The 20,000-nt window shown below is 46.5% G+C and overlaps 1 protein-coding gene across 2 annotated transcripts in view; it reads right to left on the bottom strand.

The window, feature by feature from the left end:
- The window catches only part of bsna (bassoon presynaptic cytomatrix protein a), a 108,116-nt gene that overhangs the window by 16,570 nt on the left and 71,546 nt on the right, over positions 1-20,000 (bottom strand). The window contains exons 4-6 of one of the 2 annotated variants that reach the window (XM_042099266.1): positions 11,810-12,298; positions 4,126-10,833; positions 509-2,900 (exon numbers count right to left, since the gene is read on the bottom strand). In XM_042099266.1, the coding sequence (XP_041955200.1) occupies positions 509-2,900; positions 4,126-10,833; positions 11,810-12,298 (9,589 nt within the window). The remainder of the gene's footprint in view (positions 1-508; positions 2,901-4,125; positions 10,834-11,809; positions 12,299-20,000) is intronic. The other variant, XM_042099267.1, reaches the window with a different exon arrangement.

The following is a 20,000-nucleotide window of genomic DNA, read 5'->3' as shown; positions in this document are numbered from 1 at the left end:
AAGAAACAGAAAAAAGAGACCAAACTTAAAGACCATGCATACCACACAGAAAAGCAGAGAAAACAACACACAGAAATATAAAATCATAGAAATACAACATATACACACAAAAATACATGAGATACATGTATATCACATCACAATTGATTTCACATATACAGCATTCATATTCAGTTGATGCATAAACATTCAAACACAAACAAATATGTACATCCAATGATATGAAAAATGATAATAATGAAAGTGATGCACCTTGAAAACATGCAAAAGTAAGAGAAAGGGGAAAAAAAGGAAGAGTCTGACACAAGACGACGGTTCATGCTGTTTCTGTGCCGGCCACAGCTCAGACACTCCGTTCTGACGAGAGCTGCTAAAACGCCTGGAGACGCAACACGGACATGCACTGTCATTTAAAACTCTTTTTACTCCTGCCACTATCTCTCTCGCTCTTGGTGGGTGGGGGACGTTTTAGAGTAGGCAGTGACTTTGGCACTCAATGCCCAATTACCTTCACTGTCTGACACAGCACAATGATAATCGTCTATAATGTACATATCGTCAGATTTGTAGACGTGCGTCCTGGGCAAGTCTCTTATGTGGTCCTGCACGTCTGGCAGGGAGTGGCTGGAGCCGTATGGATTGTAAGGATCTGGCCCAACGTAGCCACGTCCACCCATGGGTTTCCCCATAGGGCTGAGTGGACTCTCCTCCTCTGAGTACTGTGAGCGCAAGGTGGGACGCCCACTGTGGCCACCGTAGCCACTCCGATACGACCTCTCATAGTAGTCCCGCTCGTACGATCTGCTCCGATAGCCTGAGTCCCTGGTTGCGACCTTGTCCATTACCGGTACGTAACCGGTGGAGCGGGACCTGCCTTGGCTGTACAGTCGCTCGTCTTCCTCGTAGTAGCCCCTCTGAGGGTCGTAGACGGCCTTGCGCCCAAGCCCGTAAGCGAACTCATCCTGGAGCTTTCGGGAACGGGAGCCGGAACCGTAGCCACTGGTTGCAGCCGTACTCATGGTGTAGGAGGCCAGGTCAGCCTCCACGTCGCGGGCCTCCTCGATGGGCGAGAACTTGGAGATCTTCTGCTCCATGCCTTGCTTTCGGTGCTTGCTCCTCTTGGTGGACATTACAGCTGGAGCCAAACTCTTGGACGATTGCCTCTGGGCTGCACGTGAACTTGTCGTTGACGAGTGCTTGTAGTCGTCATAGTAATAGGACGATCCCCCACCCATGCTACCGCTGCCCACTACCCGGCCGTACATATCTGCCCCTCGCGGATGGTAGCCGCCGGTGCTCTTACCCCTGCCTTGGTGATGGTCGTACAGGTCTTCCTGCTGCCCGTCCTCTGGTCGGCCGTAGGAGCTCCCTCCTCGTGTGTGGACGGCGTCGCCCCCGTAGCGCCCGTGACCCTCGGTGCGGTGCGGGTCAGCGGTTGTGCCCATGCCCTCCTTCGTCAGCTCGCTGATGTCATCGATCACCAAATAGCTCTTAGCACCGTTTTGATCCAGGTTAGAGGAACCATACAGACCATCACTGGCATAGGTGGAAGAGCTGTCGACCGAGTGTAGTCGGTCAGACGCCTGGCCATATGCACTAGACATTGTAGTTGTGTACTGTCCATAGGAACTGGCTGTAGTTGTGGTGTAGCCATAAGTGTTAGCGATAGTGGTCGTGTACTGGCCATAAGAGCTAGCCGCAGTTGTAGTGTACTGGCCATAAGAGCTTGCTGTGGTCGTGGGGTAGCCTCCGTAAGTGCTGGAACCAGCAGTGGAGTATGGACCATAGCTGGTTGCCATGGTTGTTGCATACTGTCCATAAGAGGCGGCCATACCTGTCTGAGAGTAGGAGGTGTCTTGAGCAGTGGTTGTTACAACAACTGTTGGGTTGCTTATGATCTCATAATTAGTGGGCATCTTGTGCTCCAAATCAGCCAATGAGGTCTGTCGGGGCCTCTGGTGCACAGTGAGGATGTCAGCCTGAGGTTGGTAAGTGCTTGCCTGGCTGACCGGGTAGGGTGGTGCCTGGCTCGGGTATGGCGTAGTGTGGGCTGGGTAAGGAGGTTGACCACCAGGGGGTGGAGGCTGCTGGAACCCGGGATGTCCTGGCTGTGGTGGTTGCTGCACACTGTGTTCAGTTGGGTAAGGAGGTTGGCCTGGTGGATAGGTTTGTGAGGGGAAGGTCCCTGGAGTCTGGTATGATGGGGGAGGATGATGGGTCTGCAGAGGGGTAGGTTGAGGGAGAGCCTGGGCCTGGGAGACACTGGGGTAGGGAGGCTGGTTGTATCCAGTGGATTGGAAAGGGGTTGTGGGCTGTGGGGCGGGAGCTGGCTGGCTCTGGGGGAACTGGTAGGAGACGAATGATGAAGTAGGAGGGTACTGGGCGGCGGTACTCAGCTCACTGGAAAACTGGCTGAGGGGCGCCGTGCTTGGTCTCGTCAGCAGGCCGTTGCTCTCGTACGACACCGCAGCCGCTGCCAACCGCAGGTTGTTGAGCTCAGAGTCTGACATGTAGTCTCGTGCATCGCCCATGCAGCGCAGGTACGCCAGCTCCCGCCTCTCTCTCTCCTTCACCAGAGTCTCTTTGCGCTGATGGATGCCCTGCTCCAGGTAGCGGAGCTTGGCGTCAATCTCCTTCTCCTCCTCCTCCAGCTCTGCCTGCTGCTTGCGGAGCTTGGTAGACTCCTGCTCCACCGCCTTCAGCTCGTGGGTCAGGTCCTTCAGCAGGCTGGCCTTGGCAATCAGGCCAGGGCTGCGGCCAGCCTTCAGAGAGGGCACCGAGGGCATATACATCTGGGGCAGGGCAGGGGTGACCATCGACAGCTGGGTCTCGTCGGGCGGGGGGCTGGGCAGGGTGCGCTTCACCTTCCTCAGGAGGGAGCTCTGCTGCAGGGCAGCCAGCTGCAGGGGCACAAAGGCCAGGGAGAGTGGAGGTGGAGTCAGCACAGCATGCAAAACAGGGCATCAGAAAAACACAAGTTCACACTGGCACATCGCGATGGAAAGCAGTTCACATATCTGACGATGGTATACATCTTACTGTTGTTAATTAATTATATAAATTGAACTGAAATATAGATATAGAATACTGTTATAGAATATAATGTCTTTATGACATAGAAACAAATATGAATATAAACAAAACATTTTTGCAATGAAATCATCTAATTTCGAGAAAGTGAATGTCATGTAAAAATCAGGTCTATAGTTGTGTCATACAAATTACAGAACCAAGAGCCCATTGACTCACTCCTTACATGACAGGTTGCTATGATTTCCAATACAAATACCTGTGGGTAATGACTCTGTCCAAAAGTGACATGCACTGTGAGCCCTCTTACCACCATTCTGGCTCTGAACCTTCATTTTAATTGATTTATTTCAAACAGAGTCAAGCATTTGCCCTGTCTTATATGCTCAACAGGAAATTTCTGCTGGCTGGATAATGACTCCAGCCCAAAAGATGTCAGTGCTATGAAAGAAATCTTTACTGCAGAGTTTGATTATCTTACAATGGAGGTAAATAAGGCATGCAATAAAGCTAAGAAGGAGATAGATTTTTTTTAGACTGAACTAGATTCATCTTTTGAGAAAACCCAAATGGCACAAAACTGCTTTTTCTAAGTTTTAGGTCAATAGGCAACAACAGTGCTACTGCAAGACTCCAATAGGAATAAACGTCTCAAATTAATTCATTATTTCCTAATTTTGATTAAATGTGTACTTCCACTGGGAAGAGTGAAAGGCTGGGTCAGAATATTAAATATTCAGAAGGAAAAACTGGGTGACTATTAGACAGTAGTACTTTTGAATGCATTTTAGGGGATACAATTAATAATTGATAGATCAATAAAGTAAAGTAAATCCACAACGGCAGATAGTAAAATAAGCATTTAGTTATGATACCAACAGCGACTCAAGTAGGACTAAATAGTCTACATCAAATACTATACAGCAACAGACAAAATACCACAATTTCATACAGGGAGCACAGCTGCAGCTTTCCCAGTTATATAGCAGGCTTTATTGAACTATTGAAAATCATTTAAAGTTGTTCCACAATGAAAGCATTACCGGAGATATTAATGCTGTATGCAATTGTTAGAAAAATAACCTTAATGCCTACCTGACTCTGGAGTGCCTGTTGTTGAGAGAGGTATAACCTGGCCTTTGCATGGTCATCTGTGGTTGGGCTGAGAGGTTTGGGGTCTGACATAGACCTCTGGACATTCTTCATTGGTCGAGGCAGAGTGGAGTGCCTCTGGGGTGACTCTGCAGTATAGGATTTCTGCTGTGGAGTGACGTGAGCCTTATTCAGCCTTTCACTGGATGCGAATGACGTCTCAATTAGGCGATGAGGAGACGCAAGTGGGGATACTGGCGAGTACAGGACCTGAGGAGACTTGGGCGGCTGCCGGATCAGGTTAGACAGAGATTCATTGTGCAGATGGTGCTGCTGCTGGTAGCTGATCTCTAATGGATCTGGCTTTCGCCGCTCAAACTTGGATGCCTGCTGACGAGAAGAGAGGGAATCTGACGAACCAACAAGCTGGACACTTGTGGAGTAGGGACTGATGGTGGTCGCCACACTGATCTGTGGTACAACCACTCCCTGCGACTGGGCCTCGGTGTCTGTTTGGCAAGCTAAGCTCTGGCCTTTCTGTGTCCTCTCAGGGCCAGAGATGTAGTGGACAATTTCAACTTTATTTGGGTCAGGCACAGTCACTTGAATGGCAGGGGAGACTCTTCCCAACTGCTCTTTGTCTGTTTGACTAGAACAGTCTCGGATGGTTTGAATGGCTATGCTGGATGAGGACACCTTGGCAGCTGTGGAGGTGGTGGCAGTTGCGGAGTCAGTCTTGGCATCAGCCCCAGACTCGGAGTGGCGGGAATGGCGGGACCGCCGGCGTCTGACTGGTTGCTCCCACTCTGCCTTGTCCTCATCATCGTCTGTCTGGACACTGCAGTCAACGCTACGCCTGGTACGTCTCCTTCTGGACATAAGGTACCTCTCCTCGCCATCCTCTTCATCTGTTTGCACACTGCTGTCCACAATTCTTCGTGTCAGAGGGAACATCGGCTCTCTTCCATCTCCGTCCTGGAGACGAGGCATGGACCTCTGTTTCCTCATAGACCTGGTTTCCTGCTCCTCACGCAAACACATCTCTGATGCAGAGTTGGGCAAAGACCTAGAGGCCAGCTGAGAATCACTGTATGGCATTTCTGGGACCAGTTCATGTTGAATAATTCTGCCTGTTTGATCGCAAATGACATTGGCTGTGGCCACGGCTGCTGCAGCTGCAGCGGCGGTTTTCTGTCTCTTTTGTTCTTCAAGCTGCTGCTGCAGTTGTTGCTGTAAAGACTGTATCTGGTCAAGTTGTGCTTTCTGCTGGGCAAGCTGCTCCTTCTGCAAGACGAGCTGCTTTTCTCTCTCGGCCTGCTGCTGATGTATGACCTGCTGCTTGATGGTCTGCAGCTCCTGGATCTCCTGGTGTACCAACATCTGCTCCTTCTCACGTTGCCGTTGTAGCTCAACTCGCTCCCTTTCAAGCTCCTCCTGCAGACGAAGCTGACGTAGCTTTTCCAGCTCCACACACTCTCTCTCAAGCTGAAGCAAATGTTCCTGTTGTCGCTGAAGCCTCTCTTCTTCTGGGTCTTTTGGTGCTGTTGCAGATGCATCACTGGTGGTGGTGGCAGCAAGTGGGGTTGCTGGAGGTGGCTGAGACTGGGATTGGCTTGGTGGCTGACCATGAGTTGGTGGGTAGGCATGAGCCATGGGAGGCTGAGGTTGGGTTGGTGCTTGAGGCTGAGTAGGGGCTTGCCCTGATGGTTGTGTCTGTGTGTGCTGGTGAGGCTGTGTCAGATTCATAGGCTGCTCTTGTGGTTGGTTTGTTGGCACAACAATGGGTGTTGGTCCTAGCATTGATGTGGGCTGGGCACCTAGTGCACCAGATGATACAGGAGCAGTGATAGTCCCGGATACTGCAGAGCTCACAGGAGACTTCCCAAGGTACATAGGAGCATCTTGAACCATGGTCATTGGGGGTGGCTCACTGACTGCAGCAGCGGTGGTTGTTGGGAATTGGCTGGGTGCAGGGAAACGGCATGGGCCCTGTCCAGACATGGGTATCCTTGGAGTCATCACAGGCATTCTAGTGAGGCTGGCCAGAGGCACTGGGGTCATGTTTGGTGTGGGGTATGGCCTGTAAACACCTCTGAGCAATGGCCTTAGCACAGAGGCTGGCTGTGTTGTGATTGGTACGGTGGAGGCAATGGGAGTGTTGATTGTGGAGAAAGTCATACCGTCAGCAGATCTTATGGCAGATGGGTACATTGCTCTAAGACTTGCTTGTCTGGCATTAATGAGATTGGTTAATGCTTGACTGTGAGAGAGAGGCTTTCCATCTGGACCATACATTAGATTGGGCCTGAGTCCTGCCAGACCTTGTGGCAGACCCATTCTACCTGGTGGAATACTTCCTCTTCCAGTACCAAATTGCGCTGCAAGATCAGGGTTGCTGCCAAAGCGGTCCATTGAATTCAAGGCTGCACACATACGGCTTATCTCCCGAGCAGTAGTTGCACTATATTGAGCAAGATTAGACTCCTGGAAATTTGCTAGATCTCGAGCAGAGTATCCATAGTCTGCACTAATGTTAGATAGAGAGTTGTATCTTCTTATAGGTAGAGGAGGAACTGTCACATCTCCTCCATGTCGTAAATCAGTATAAGAACCATACTGGAGTCCAAAGCCCATCTGACCTCGTTCATAGGGATTTTTCATTGAACTGAGATCCACAGCATATTCTCCAGATGCTTGAAGGTGTGGGTCAAGCTTTGAATGGAAGGACGATAGTCCTGCATCAGCTAGGTTAGTGTCGGACATAGATGGTTGTAGCCGACTAGGGAAGGGCAGTGTATAGGATTTCATAGCTATATCCTGATAATTCAGGGCATCTACACCAGTCTCAATTGGTTGGTAAAGTTGTGGAGGTGCAGATGGTGGGCGTGGGGGCTCACTGACACCAGGTGCTTCCTCTGCATTTGGCTTTTGGGAGAACGGACCTCCAACACAACTGCCACCGAAGGGTAAATTGTAAACAACATCACAGCAGGCTACTTGATTTTCTGCTTTAATCTGGCCAGTCAGATCTACAATATCCTGACCCTCTTCTGGCCTTATAAGCTGGGAAACTGGACCTCCTTGTGATATACCATCCATCTGTACCATCACTGTATGAGGTTTGGTAGTGGCCAGGTTCACTATACCTTGCGCAGGTGGCATCTCAATGGGCGCCCCAGCACTGTACATCTCACCAGCAGGTGATATGGCACTGACAACAGGTTGGGCACTGCTGGTTTGGCTCACCACCAGGTCTTTCTTTAGCACTGGGGTTTGACCGCTCAGGTTGAATCTTGAAAATGAACCAGTTTGCTGCAGTTGGTGATGCTGCTGAAGCTGGTGTTCCAGTATCTGCTGCTGCTGTTGAAGCTTTTGCTGCTGCTTACGTAGCTGCTCCTGCTGAAGGCTCAAGTCCTCAAGCTTTGCATCAATCTTTGGAATTGTTGGGTCGATCTGAACAGGCTTTGATGGAGCCAGGCACACAGCTACCATACCCTGACCCAGATCCATTCTGTTCTGGAGAGGATCGCCATATATAACAGGTTGCTTGTGTTGAGAAATGAACATGGATGCTGCCACTGTGACACTCACAGTCGTAGGTGTCGAAGCCATCACATGTGGTTGCTCCTGAGCATTGAGGTTCATGATCAGTGGCTGGACAATTGTTGAGTGCCGAATAGGGCTGCCCTCTGCACTGCCTGAGAACTTTCGTGAGTCTGTGGCTAATGAAGTTAAGTCCATCCCCTGGTCTGTCATGATAATAGGAGTTGGCTTTAATGGAGTCCTCAGGTCTACTACACTCCCACCAAGAATCATTTGACCTTGTTCCACTCTGGAGGTGCCAGGAACAGTAGATATTCTGCAGAGTGATATGTTTTCCATAGAGAGAGACCCACGAGTGTATGTGCTTGCAGTTGTGACCATGCTTGTGCCAACACTGACTTTCTCAACACGGCGGGTCCTGTAGAGACCATGGGAAGGTGACTGCTGATGAGGTGGTGTGTCTGGAGGGCTCATGGGTGGGGAGTAGGAATCGAAAGTAGACTGACGACTGAATCTTGTGGGTGAGGAGAGAGGAGAAGTGGCAGTGTTGACAGTCACTGGCCTAGAAGGACTTGTGGGCTCATAATCTATTGGAGCCTCTTGCGAGGACTGTTGTCTGAAAAGACGAGGAGACGCTGACCTGTGGGGTGTCTGGGTCCCCTGAGCTATCACCGGAGAGGTAGGGGAACCCCCTGCTTGCGCAGAACTGAATGTCTGGGTTGAAAATTCCGCTGTCCTCCTACTGTGGTGTGTTGGGCTGTGTGTTGGCGATGTAGTTGGGGAGAGTGGAGGACTGGAACTTTTGTAATAAGAGTACACTTTGGTTGTACGAGGCTCCATTGTGGTTTCTGATGAGGTTGAACTTTCTCTCATTTGTACTCCTCTGCTCTCGGCCACCCTCCTTCCTGAGCTGTCTCTTTGACTGTATGCCTGAGTCATCTCTGCTATTTTGCTGGAGACGTTTGAGACTGTGGTAGTAGTTGTGGCAGTGCTGCCAGTTTGGCGGCCATACAAATTAGACTGTGTTGAGGTCACTGTGTGACTGACACTGGTGTGGGAGACTGTTACGGCATCTCTAGCGTATACACCATAGGCTGCTATCGTAGTGGCCGCAGCTACAGGAGTTATGCCATTTTTACCGGCTTGACCTTTGAGCCTGTCTTTTTGAGCATCTTTTGAAAAATGCTGAGTCACACGTACGTCAGGAATGCCCCTCCCAGTTTCAGCGAATGAAACAGGGGCTGAGAGTTGAGTGGGGCTAGTGCCAGGGGTCAAAAGGGCATTACTTTGCTCCAGCAGTTTGGCAAAAGCTGAGCCTGTATCTAGGAGTTGCTTGTCAGGATAGGTCCCCTCAATATCCCCTTGTTCATCCAACTCTTTTGTGATGTTCTGGGAGGTCTGACGAATCTCTTCATAGATATCCCCACTCTCCTCATTGTCATACTCAGTTTCATCTTGATCGACATATTCATACTCATCCTCATACTGCTGTCCATTTCTTATGCCCTCCTGTTGAAAGGCGCTTGTGTTGTACTGCTGCCCTGAGCGAGACTGCTGCTGCGGTTGCTGCTGCTGCTGCTTCTGTTGCTTTTGCAACATCTCTGCTTTCCTCATCATTTCTTCATAGACCTCTTCGGCACTCTTTAAAGGCTTGCCACTCACTGAGGTAGTCGTGGTTGTGGTAGAGGAGGTCGTTTCAGGCTTTTCAGTGGGAGAGTACAGAGACATAAATGTTGGAAGGTTGTACTCACTGCCGGACTTGTAGAGCTTGGATGATACCTCATAGCCCTCAGCCTCCGAGTCAATAGAGGGAGAGTACTCTGAGCAGGAGGATCGGTGCAATTCCTCCATTTCAGCAGCCTGTCTCAGCTCCTCTGTGGGGGAGGCATCTTCAATGGGAGACAGGTTACTGGGAGGAGTCTTGGACCTCTCCCTCCGCCTCTGAGCCCTCAATTCCTCCTTGTCTCGTTTGGTCTTTCGGGCCGTGCTGCGTATCCTCTGTTGCTCTACCTCCCGCATTTTCTCCTGCTCCCTGAGGAGCTCCTCTTCCTCTCTCAGCTCGTCCTCCTCCGAAGAGTCCTCGATGGTGGGCAGCAGTGGGCCGTGAGAGCGGTGACGGGCCTTCCTCTGCTGCTTGGCCTCTTCCAGCCTCTGCCTACGGCTGGGGCTGCTGTCGCTGTCATCCTCCATCGAGGAGATGGAAGTGGGCGAGGTGCCAGAGGTGTAGCTGGAGGTGGTGGGTGGTAAAGTGGAGGAGTACTCTCCTCTTGAACGCTCCTCTGGGGAGCCTGTGAGGCTTTCCATCTCAAGCTCAGGTTCTCTGTCCAGGCTTAGGTCATTCTCATTGCTCAGTTCGATGTCTCGGGTGTAGCTGTTTGTGTTGTTTAACTCTATGGTCTTAAATCGGCGCAGACCACCTTGTGAGGCCATCAAGTCCTCCTCTCCTTCCTCAGCATAGCCTTTTTTCACGTCACTGGATTTGGTTTCTTCCTCGAAGCTGCTTGAGTGATGTGTGAGGCGCCGTTTCTCTTTCCCTGATTCGCTGGTGTGCTTGTGTGTCTTTTTCGATTTTTGGTATCCATATCCCTCGTCTTCCTCTTCCTCCTCCTCCATTTCCTCCTCCTCTTCCTCTTCGTTATCCTCATCTGCACTCATCTCCATAATCTGCCTCCTCATATACTCCTCATCGGTCATTTCAGAGGGATCTGGTTTCTTTTTGTGACCACTCTCCTCTCCTGCGGCAGCCATGGCGCGAAGCTCTCGTTTGGCCTCCCAGTCGGCCAGATCTTCCTCTTCCTCCATGATGTCCTCCAACTCTTCGTCTGAGTCGTAAGCCTCAGGACTGACCGAAAGCGAATGTGGCCGATGTCCCGCGTCTCGGGAATGATGCCGACCTCTGCCACGCTCATGCTCCCTGTCCTTCTCCTGGTCTTTCACCTTGGACTCCAGCAGTGGTCTCATGGAGCTCTCCAGCTTGGTGATCTCAGAGGGGCTGGGAGGAGTGTGGCAGCCGGTCAGGCCTCTCTCACTCAGCTTCATCTCCTCCTCCTGGATAAGGCCGGTGATCTCGCTGTGTGAGCTCGAGATGCCGTCTGAGGAGTACCCAGTGTCACTCAGGCTCTGGGGACTCCTGGAGAGGTCATGGGTGCTGTTTGTTTTGTTCGCCTCCTGAAGGAAAAAAAACAGAACAAAAAATTTACAAAAACCATTTACATGTATTCATTTAGCAGACGCTTCTATCAAAGCGACTTACATAGGTCAATTATTTTACAAGGGCCACTGTCCTTGGACTTGGAGCAACTTAAGGTTAAGTGCATTGCTCAAGGGCACAACGGTGGAAGCCAGGGATAGAACCCACAACTTTTCAGGCTGCTGCATGCTAGTCCAGCTCCTTAACCACTAGGCTACCACCGCCCACACCACCTTGATTAGACTTGCAAAGTGAAAGATGGCTAGCCTTTTCTACACTCAAGGCATTCCATGAATATATCTACTTTATCATTTATACTCTCCAGAAGTCATAGTGTTCAGAGTTAATAAAGCTCATTTGAGTGTTTGCATACACTTAAGAGTTATTTTATGGCCACATCGGCTATGGAGTCCCTGCATATTCATGCAGCTTCTGCTCTTTGACTGTCTCAAAGACTGACAGCTCAAATGAAATGAGGCGGCAAAAAAGACATTACTGTCTTCTTCCACTGCCACCTACTTCTGTCTTTCCTCCTCTCTCTAAGTGTAAATCTATCACTATCGCTTCCTCAGCACTGTTTTCCTGAGCATAAATCCCACAAGTCACCAACTGAAACCAGAGTAAGCAGAGCAGGGTTTTAACAAAGGCAGTTATTCTCCTCTACTATAAAGATTTCAACTTTAAGTGCAAGTGAGTTTTGATGTTAAAATCCAGTGGGTGAACTTGTGAGTTATATGCATATAATATTATACTCCTAATATTATACTCCTTTCTAAAATCTTGAATGTATTAAAAATGCAAAACATTACAGTTTGGATTAACTCGGTTAACTTGACAAATTCTACCCACTTACATTTCAGACATATCAGTCCTCATCTTTAATCATCCAGCAGTCTTTTCAGCTGTCTATCTTAATTTCATGCAAGAGGAAATTATGACCAAATTATGTCTCACCTCATAATATCTTGACTTTTGAGATTCCCTCTTCTCATCTTTAGCTGGAGTAATGGTTGGTGTCTGCTCTTGTATTCCCTTCTTAAGAGCAGGCTTAGAGTCCTTGGACTCGGATTCCTTCTCCGTTTTGGAGGTGGTGATATCCTTCTCCAAATTCTTCTGCTGTTTCTGCGTCTCGCTGGGGGTAGTGGTCTGTACAGGGGCTTTTGCATCCCCAGGTGCCTTAGCAGCCGTTGGGGCGAAGGGACCGCTCCCCTGAGCCAAGGGAGCTTTCTGCTGTGATGGCATTGCCTTCCCGTCCTGCTGCTGATTGGACACTTTCTGAGAGGGCGGCTGCTGAGCTGGCTGCTGACTGGCCGGTGCCTGGTGTCGAGGCGATCCCATTGGTTGGTGCTTAGGAGACGGCTGGGGAACAGGAAGAGGCATGTCTCCGAGCCCGCCTGACATTAGCCGCTGTGTTTGACAGTTCAGGCAGAGCCATTCTTTTTTCTGCAAAAAGAAGACCAGAACAGGCCTGTTAGGCAATGGTTAACTTAACAAATAGGCTGACAGAAACAATTCACATGCTAACTGAATTTCATTAAAGGCTTGGCATATTTTGAGTTCTACATTATGAACTGCTTGGATATGATAATTCCATTTCAGTGTATTTCAGTCAAGTTGCACTTTCACAAGATGTCAAATATGTTTGCAAAATATACAGTATCTCTGGTTGAGATACTAGAAAACAGCAACAAATAAGGGTGTCTCATAAGGGTAAAATGTCAATCCCAAGAGAATGAAACATATTCATAATTGTAAGTGTAAAATCGGACTCTGACCAAAACAAAGCATTGAATGTGTTGGAGGGGGGGTGTTGATCATCTCTACTTAAATTTGTAAAATTGGACCATGGCAATGAGGGTGGGAGGGGTACAAAGAGGTATACAGAGAGAATGGTTGAGGCGGATGAGTGAAGTGAAACAGCAGAGGAAGCAACAGGACAGATTTAGGCTTTTGGCATTCGCAGCCCAGGGAAAGCCTCTCTCCGTGTAATAGCTAGTAGCCTGGGCATTACAGGGCACACATCTGGGGCATCTGCATATACACAACCTGTACCTATGCGTCACCTAGCCACCATAAGCCTCTTATACCCACAAGACCTAATTTTGTCCAACAACCACCTTTCATAACCATTTAACCTCACCATCCATGGGACACTTCCGATAACTGACACTGTGCCCGTTCCACCTTCCAGAAATACCTCAAACACATGAGAGCAATGGATTGCAGGGGTATGTGACTGCTCAGCAAATTGACTCTAAGTAGAGTTTGCAATCCAATTCCATGATGGAACTTAATGTCGCCAGAGCTAATGTCAGGAGTGTGACTAAGAATGACTCAAACATCCACTGGTCAGGGAGTGACCCCTTTTAATATGTGCCAATGTACATTAGTGTAAAAAAAGAAAAGATGTGGAATGAGAAATGAGCAGAATATTAAAGACTGTGTGTGTGTGTGTGTGTGTGTGTGTGTGTGTGTGTGTGTGTGTGTGTGTGTGTGAGTGAGTGTGTGTGTGAGAGAGAGAGAGAGAGCGAGAGAGAGAGAGAGAGACTGAGACTAAATACTGTATGTAGCGCTGAAATGTAAAGCCAACCATTAAGATGATGAGGGGCCATTTCTGTGCTAATGCTAATGTGCTAATGTTCTATTATCTAAGCCTCAAAAGAACTGGGTGGCAGGCAACAGTGTGGTAATAAAGACCCTGTCATAAAAAAGAAAACACTCCACATAAATAATGTACCACATGCTCACTCTCTCTCTCACCATGAGGAAGTAAAACAGTGTAAGCCTTGGTGACCCTTCCAATTTATACACCTATATGTAGAAATAAAAATAGAAGTGTGCTCTTTGTAGGACAACTGCACAGATATATGAATAATACTTTAACAAAAGATGTTGAGAAGTTAAAGCTAAGTTCAAAGTTGAAGTATGTACTCAACATACAAGTAGAAGTTTTTTCTGCATTAGATTGGATGAATGTGATGCATAGGAAGACATTCCAGTTGCACATATTATGCTGGAAGTTTACAGTTACATTTTGCATTGCATTTGACATAGCCATGCCTGATGACATCACATAAAAATGCCTCCAATCATGGGGATTGAGTAAGGGGAGTTAATGAGTTTCAATTAATGGGAAAGTTTTTCCGGGTCTTTCTGGCTCTTAGCAGAGAGAGACTAGAGTCAAACTTGAAGAAGATACAAGAAGCAGATAAAATCATTTTTGTGTCTATAGCATCTTTGCCTGGATAATCAATGCGTCAATGCTTCAATGCTCTATCACAATCTTGAAATTAGATCTGATTTTCAAACACTAAGGCCAGCACACTGACTGCTTTTGGTCTCCTTTGTACTTTCTCCCCAATTTGTACCAGACACTATATTTACTATTAATAGCTTTAAAGGAGAATTTTCTCTGTTTCTCGAGGTCACCGACTACTGTCGGTACGAAATATGGGTATGAATATGGGGGCTCCCCCAGAGTGTAGCACTGTAGCCAGAATTCTCCTTTAAACTAAGGGTGACTTTTCTAAGATATCTTTTCAGATGAACACATGATCACACCATATAACACATATGGTGATATATAATATGACATGATATTTGAAGTGGCAGGACAGAGGTTAGCCCATGTCTCTGGCCTCCTATGTGTCATAGCATTATCACAATATTACCCTTAAAGGTGTACCATCACACCGGTGTGACGGGAATGTTGGAAAATGAACATTATAAAGAATATCTGGGTTCATTAAATTCATCATAGAATTTTAGAACCTTGAATTGTTGTGGAACGGAATCTTATGTTAGAATGTTTAGGGATCACATTGGGTTAAGCAAAGACATTTCAAAGCTGATTAATTTTAGGCTACCACACAAGGGAAAATCAGACTGCTTGGCTTGTTTATTGGTCAACAGCCCTCTATAAAAACACAAAAATCCATGTGATTCCTCAAGACCAGTTTTGAATTAATATGTTACAGCACAGCGGGAGGTTAAATGAACACGGATCGGCAATGCCTCTGATGCATGACAATGAAACATCTGCTGCCCCAATGTCCACCACCTCGCCAGCACATTGCAATAAACTGAGCTCAGAGCGCGATAGTTTCTCCTGGGGAAAATGAGAGCTGTTTGGGAACAGCAGAGCGGCTATCCTCGGTGATGATGGCTTGATGGTTTTTGCAATTTAATAGGTTTTGCATGAGGTGCTTTAAGCAGTTTTGCTGTTCTGATTAGTAACCACTAGTGGGTCCATTAGAATGCAGGAGGAGAGCACAGTTTGAAAACATTCAGTATCATCTTTGCAGAGTGTATCCAATTATTTTCTATCGAACCACTATGATTCCATAACTATAAGACTCTTCACTAGGTCTGAAAATTAGCGTTTGTAATCACAACAGTTCTTGACTACAGCTTCCACTAACTAGTCTGATGTTGATCTTGGCTAACCAACACAATAGAGAGCCTCTGCCTGTTACAGCAAAAAAAACCTCATAAAGTGCCTTTAACCAGGGCACACAGATAATATTCTGCAGTCTTTTTTTAACAGACATTAGCGACTAACGACACTGAATGTAATGATTGACCAAGAGTCAAAATGGCTGTGATAGGTATGATCATTGGATAGATCTTTACTATTGTTATATGGGCATACAGGTATGTATTTTCTGGTTTTATTTTGTTTAAATGATGAGTTTTACACCGATTTAGTGATGGTACTGTATGTAACCTGTGTGTACGCTTTATATATATATATATATATATATATATATATATATATATATATATTGGCCTTTTTTGCCTTTATTCTTACAGGAAGTAAGTGGGAGAGAGAGAGATGGGGTGGGAAATGACCGCAGGTCAGATTCGAACATGCGTTCCCGTGGGCACTTGGACCCGTACATGGTATGGGCGCTGTGGCCTGTTGTGCTACAGTGCCCCGCTACTTGTGTATACTCTTAACACTAGGTTACGGATAGTGGGCGGCTGACTCCTAATGGAGAAAGAGGGAACATTCTGGAACTGAATTTTTTTTCTAAATCCCCACAAGCTTGACAGACAGAACACTGATTACTAAAAGATGCATTGACGACTTTCAGTACAGATATCAGACCGGTGAGAAATTATGATTGCGGTGAACTGAATTAAGCATTACCAGGCACTCTCATTTAATTGGAAAAAGTTCATATTATCTGTGGGTGCAAGGTACAATCTTCCTCTACTGAGCAAAAGGCACAAATTCCCTACAAACACGCAAATTCATCATCATTAGGTCTAAACACTACTTTCAGAGGTTGAGGCCCCCTGATGAATATTATTCCAGCAGCTTTGCACATGGCTATTTACAGGCAAAGCAAATTAATTACACCTAAGGGTCAAGCCTGATTTTCACGCTTTACACCAGCTTAGTTCTGTAATTGGATCCTGACTGGTGAATTCAATGAAAAATGCAGAGGCGTTCTGTTCCGACTCATTACTTTGCCACTGGGGTTGCAAATTCACTATTTAAAGTATAGGACTGTGTGGCTTCACTTTTTATACATCCCAGTGGGGGCAGAAAATGACTGTGAACACTGTTCATAGGAGCAACTTTAGGAGTATCGGTGATTCCAGTACCACTCTCTCCAGGTGGATGACAGGGCTTTCCACCATAGGGATGAGTGACCATTCTAACATTAACAATGTTTTGTAGTTATTAGTCTACAGTATTGAGCAATGGTTGTAAGGGTGCAGCAGTATAGTATATAAACAACAACAACAAACAATATGTGAAGCATTTCAGACAGGTGCATTGCCACAGTCCAACTGATACAGTAGGTGGCAGCACACAGACTGTGAGAGAGGGGCTAAGAGAGCTAGACCTACAGAGAGAGAGAGAGAGAGAGAGAGAGATGGAGGGAGGGAGGGAGGGAGACAAAGAGAGAGGGAGAAAGGTGGAGCTGTAAATGATAGATTTCCAGGCCACTGATGAGCACAACCACCTCTCCCGCTAGATCTGACTCATTTTCTCTTTCACTTGTAAGGCAACACCTCCAATCTCTCCCTTTCTATAACTCTCTCTCTCTGTCTCACACACACACACACACACACACTTTCTCTTTCTCTCTCTCTCTCTCTCTCTCCGTCTCCCTTTCTTACACACACACACACACACACACACACACACACACACACACACACACACACACACACACACACACACACACACACACACACACACTGTGAGAAAGTGAGAGGGAAGGACAGGGAGACTACACTCTAGTAAAGGGTGCTTTAAGAACTGCAACACTGCACACCACCATTTATAAATAGTAAAGTGAACATAAGCCCTTCAACCAGTATATATAATCAACCCAGTCCCCAGCATGCAGTCACACTCTCTTTCTCTTTCTCTCTCTCTCTCGGTCTCCCTTTCTTACACACACACACACACACACACACACACACACACACACACACACACACACACAGTACACACACACACACAGACACACAGACACACACACACACACACACACACACACACACACACAGAGGCACCGTTCTGCTCTGTCACACTTCTTCATCATCCCCCCACAAGGTGGTAAAGAACAGATCAAAATGGATTGAGAGAGAGAGAGAGAGAGAGAAAGAGAGAAAAGAGAGAGAAGGGGGAGGGGACCTGCTGCTGACCTAAGGAAAATGGTGAGGAAGAGGGGGAATGTGAGAGGGAATAGGTGATGGGGTAAAGGAAAAGAAATGTTCAGGAAAGAAGGAGATAATGGCAGCTAAAACAAAGAGAACATTAAACAGACTATGCTACAATAAGATTAAGAAAGTAAATTAGAATTAAACGAAGGAGACGCATCATTTCGGCACTATTTTTCCCTTCCATCCCCCTTTTTTCAAATATCTGTGTGTATTGGAGACACTGGCCCTCATGTATCAATCAAACGGAGAAACCAGCGCAGACAGGGCTGTGTACATTCCATAAGCTCACACACACACCTGAAGTGTGTGTGAGTGAGTGTGCGTGTGTGTGTGTGTGTGAGGGAGAGAGATACAATTTGATTGCCACTGTTAAGTGCTAACATCCTGATCCTGTTGTCTAACAGATGGAGATAGTTCGAACATCATTGCCAAAACTAACATGACTCCATGTCTTTTGCTTTGGATTTACTCTGTCAGCTACTCAGTCAAGATGTAAAAGCCTTGTGTCATGTTAAAGAAGACAGGCCCATTTCTTCATCTCTCTGAAGAAGAGTGCGTACATGTGTCAGATCTTTCCAACTCAAACTCAGTTTTTTTTTTCAAGAAGTTTTTGAGGTGCCTGGTTTTAGTGCAGTCGTCAGTCCTGCTAACTGATTATGTCTTGCATTACGGCTGGTAATTTGAGTGTGCCAGAACCACACTCTCAAACTCTCTCTCTCTCTCTGAAATGCTGCTGCAAACCCACTGCAGCATACCCTTAATGAATTTCCGGCATGTTCTACAAACCAAACCCCCTGGCCCCCAAAGCTTCCGACTTCAAAGAGACCTGTCTTCTCCTTTTGATAAGTCTATATATTTATTTTTTCTGAAGGAAGAGTGGGAGAAGAACTTTACTCATGAAAATGCTTAGGGCGTGGGTTTTGCATTCTGCATACTGAGCAAATTAAAAAGTGATGTTTCACTGTAACTCAGTGGCTGCACAATGTTCAGTATTTCTCTTTTTTTCCCCTTGTGAACATGTCTTCCACGAGTAGAGCACTTTATTTCATTTTATCTTCTGTGACAACGTATGGCATTGTAGCTATGACATTCATTTAATCCTGTTATCTTTGAAACAGATGCCTTAAGGCTTATAGGCCACAATAAAAGAATATGGATAGCTTTATAGTTTGCATATGTGTGCATTCGGATGACATTAGGCATTTCAGTAAGTAAAATTATGTCTGTGTGTGTGACCTGGTTGTGCTGAAGACTTCATGTGAAGATGTTTTTGTTGAATATTGTCAGTGTCTACATATCTATACATCTCCTGTCCCCCAGTCTACCTCTGATCCTGCTGCAGGGCTCAGTAATGCCAGAAGATTTATATTGATGCTCAGGGTTGGGTAGTAACGGATTACATGTAATCTGGATTACGCAATCTGATTACAAAATTCAAGTAACTATAATCAGCCCAGATTACAACAGTTACATTGTTGGGGATTACCTGATTACATTTTATCATGCAAACAATGCAACTTTTTTATGATAGCCTGGCTATCTTTTAACTTACTAACTTATTTACTAACTTATTTACTATTGGGGCAGGTCTCTCGGCACACTGCCTGATCTTTTCCTCCTAATCTTAAAGGTAAACTATGCAGTATTGGCAATATCCTTACTGTTTTCCCGGTTTTTGCTTCTTTTTCGCTGGCTCTGTCATGACGAATGTCTGAGAAACTCCATCACTACAGGAATGCTTTACTCAGGGCAAAGAGATTTCTTAGATGCAATAAAATAATAAAGAGAAAAATAGAATGAGAATTCTTTCATCAATTCAGTGGTGGTGTCTTTTACTTAAGGGACATATTTATTGAAGTAATCTAAAAGTAATCCTAAAGTAATCAGATTACGTTACATGTTTTTTGTAATCCAACTGATTACGTTACTGATTACAAAATTGCCATGTAATTTGTAGTCAGTAATGGATTACATTTCAAAGTAATCTGACCCAACCCTGTTAATGCTATACACACAAACTGTATGTACATACACACACGCACACACACACACACCACACACGCACACACACACACACGTACACACACACACACACACGCACACAATTTATAGAATACACAGAAGACTGAGAGCTCAGCTCCTCTGTTTGTGCAGTATTAGTGACACTGTTTAACCCCAAGATGGAGGGGGAGATGAAGGGAGGGTCTTACTTGGTAGAAAATGAAAGTGGAATAGGTTGTGTGTGTGTCTGTGTGTGTGTGTGTGTGTGTGTGTGTGTGTGTGTGTGTGTGTGTGTGTGTGTGTGTGTGTGTGTGTGTGTGTGTGTGTGTGTGTGTGTGTGTGTGTGAATGTAAATAGACTCTTTCTCGCTTGTGTTTTCCCTGACTCAATGTTATTATACTCTCTCCCTCCTCTGTGCTTGAGTTTATACTATGTGTGTGTGTGTGTGTGTGTGTGT

This window comes from Alosa sapidissima, chromosome 7, assembly GCF_018492685.1.
Source record: "Alosa sapidissima isolate fAloSap1 chromosome 7, fAloSap1.pri, whole genome shotgun sequence".
NCBI classification, from domain to species: Eukaryota; Metazoa; Chordata; class Actinopteri; order Clupeiformes; family Clupeidae; genus Alosa; species Alosa sapidissima.
The sequence above is the reverse complement of the archived record's forward strand: the minus strand, read 5'-3'. Positions and strand labels throughout refer to the sequence as shown.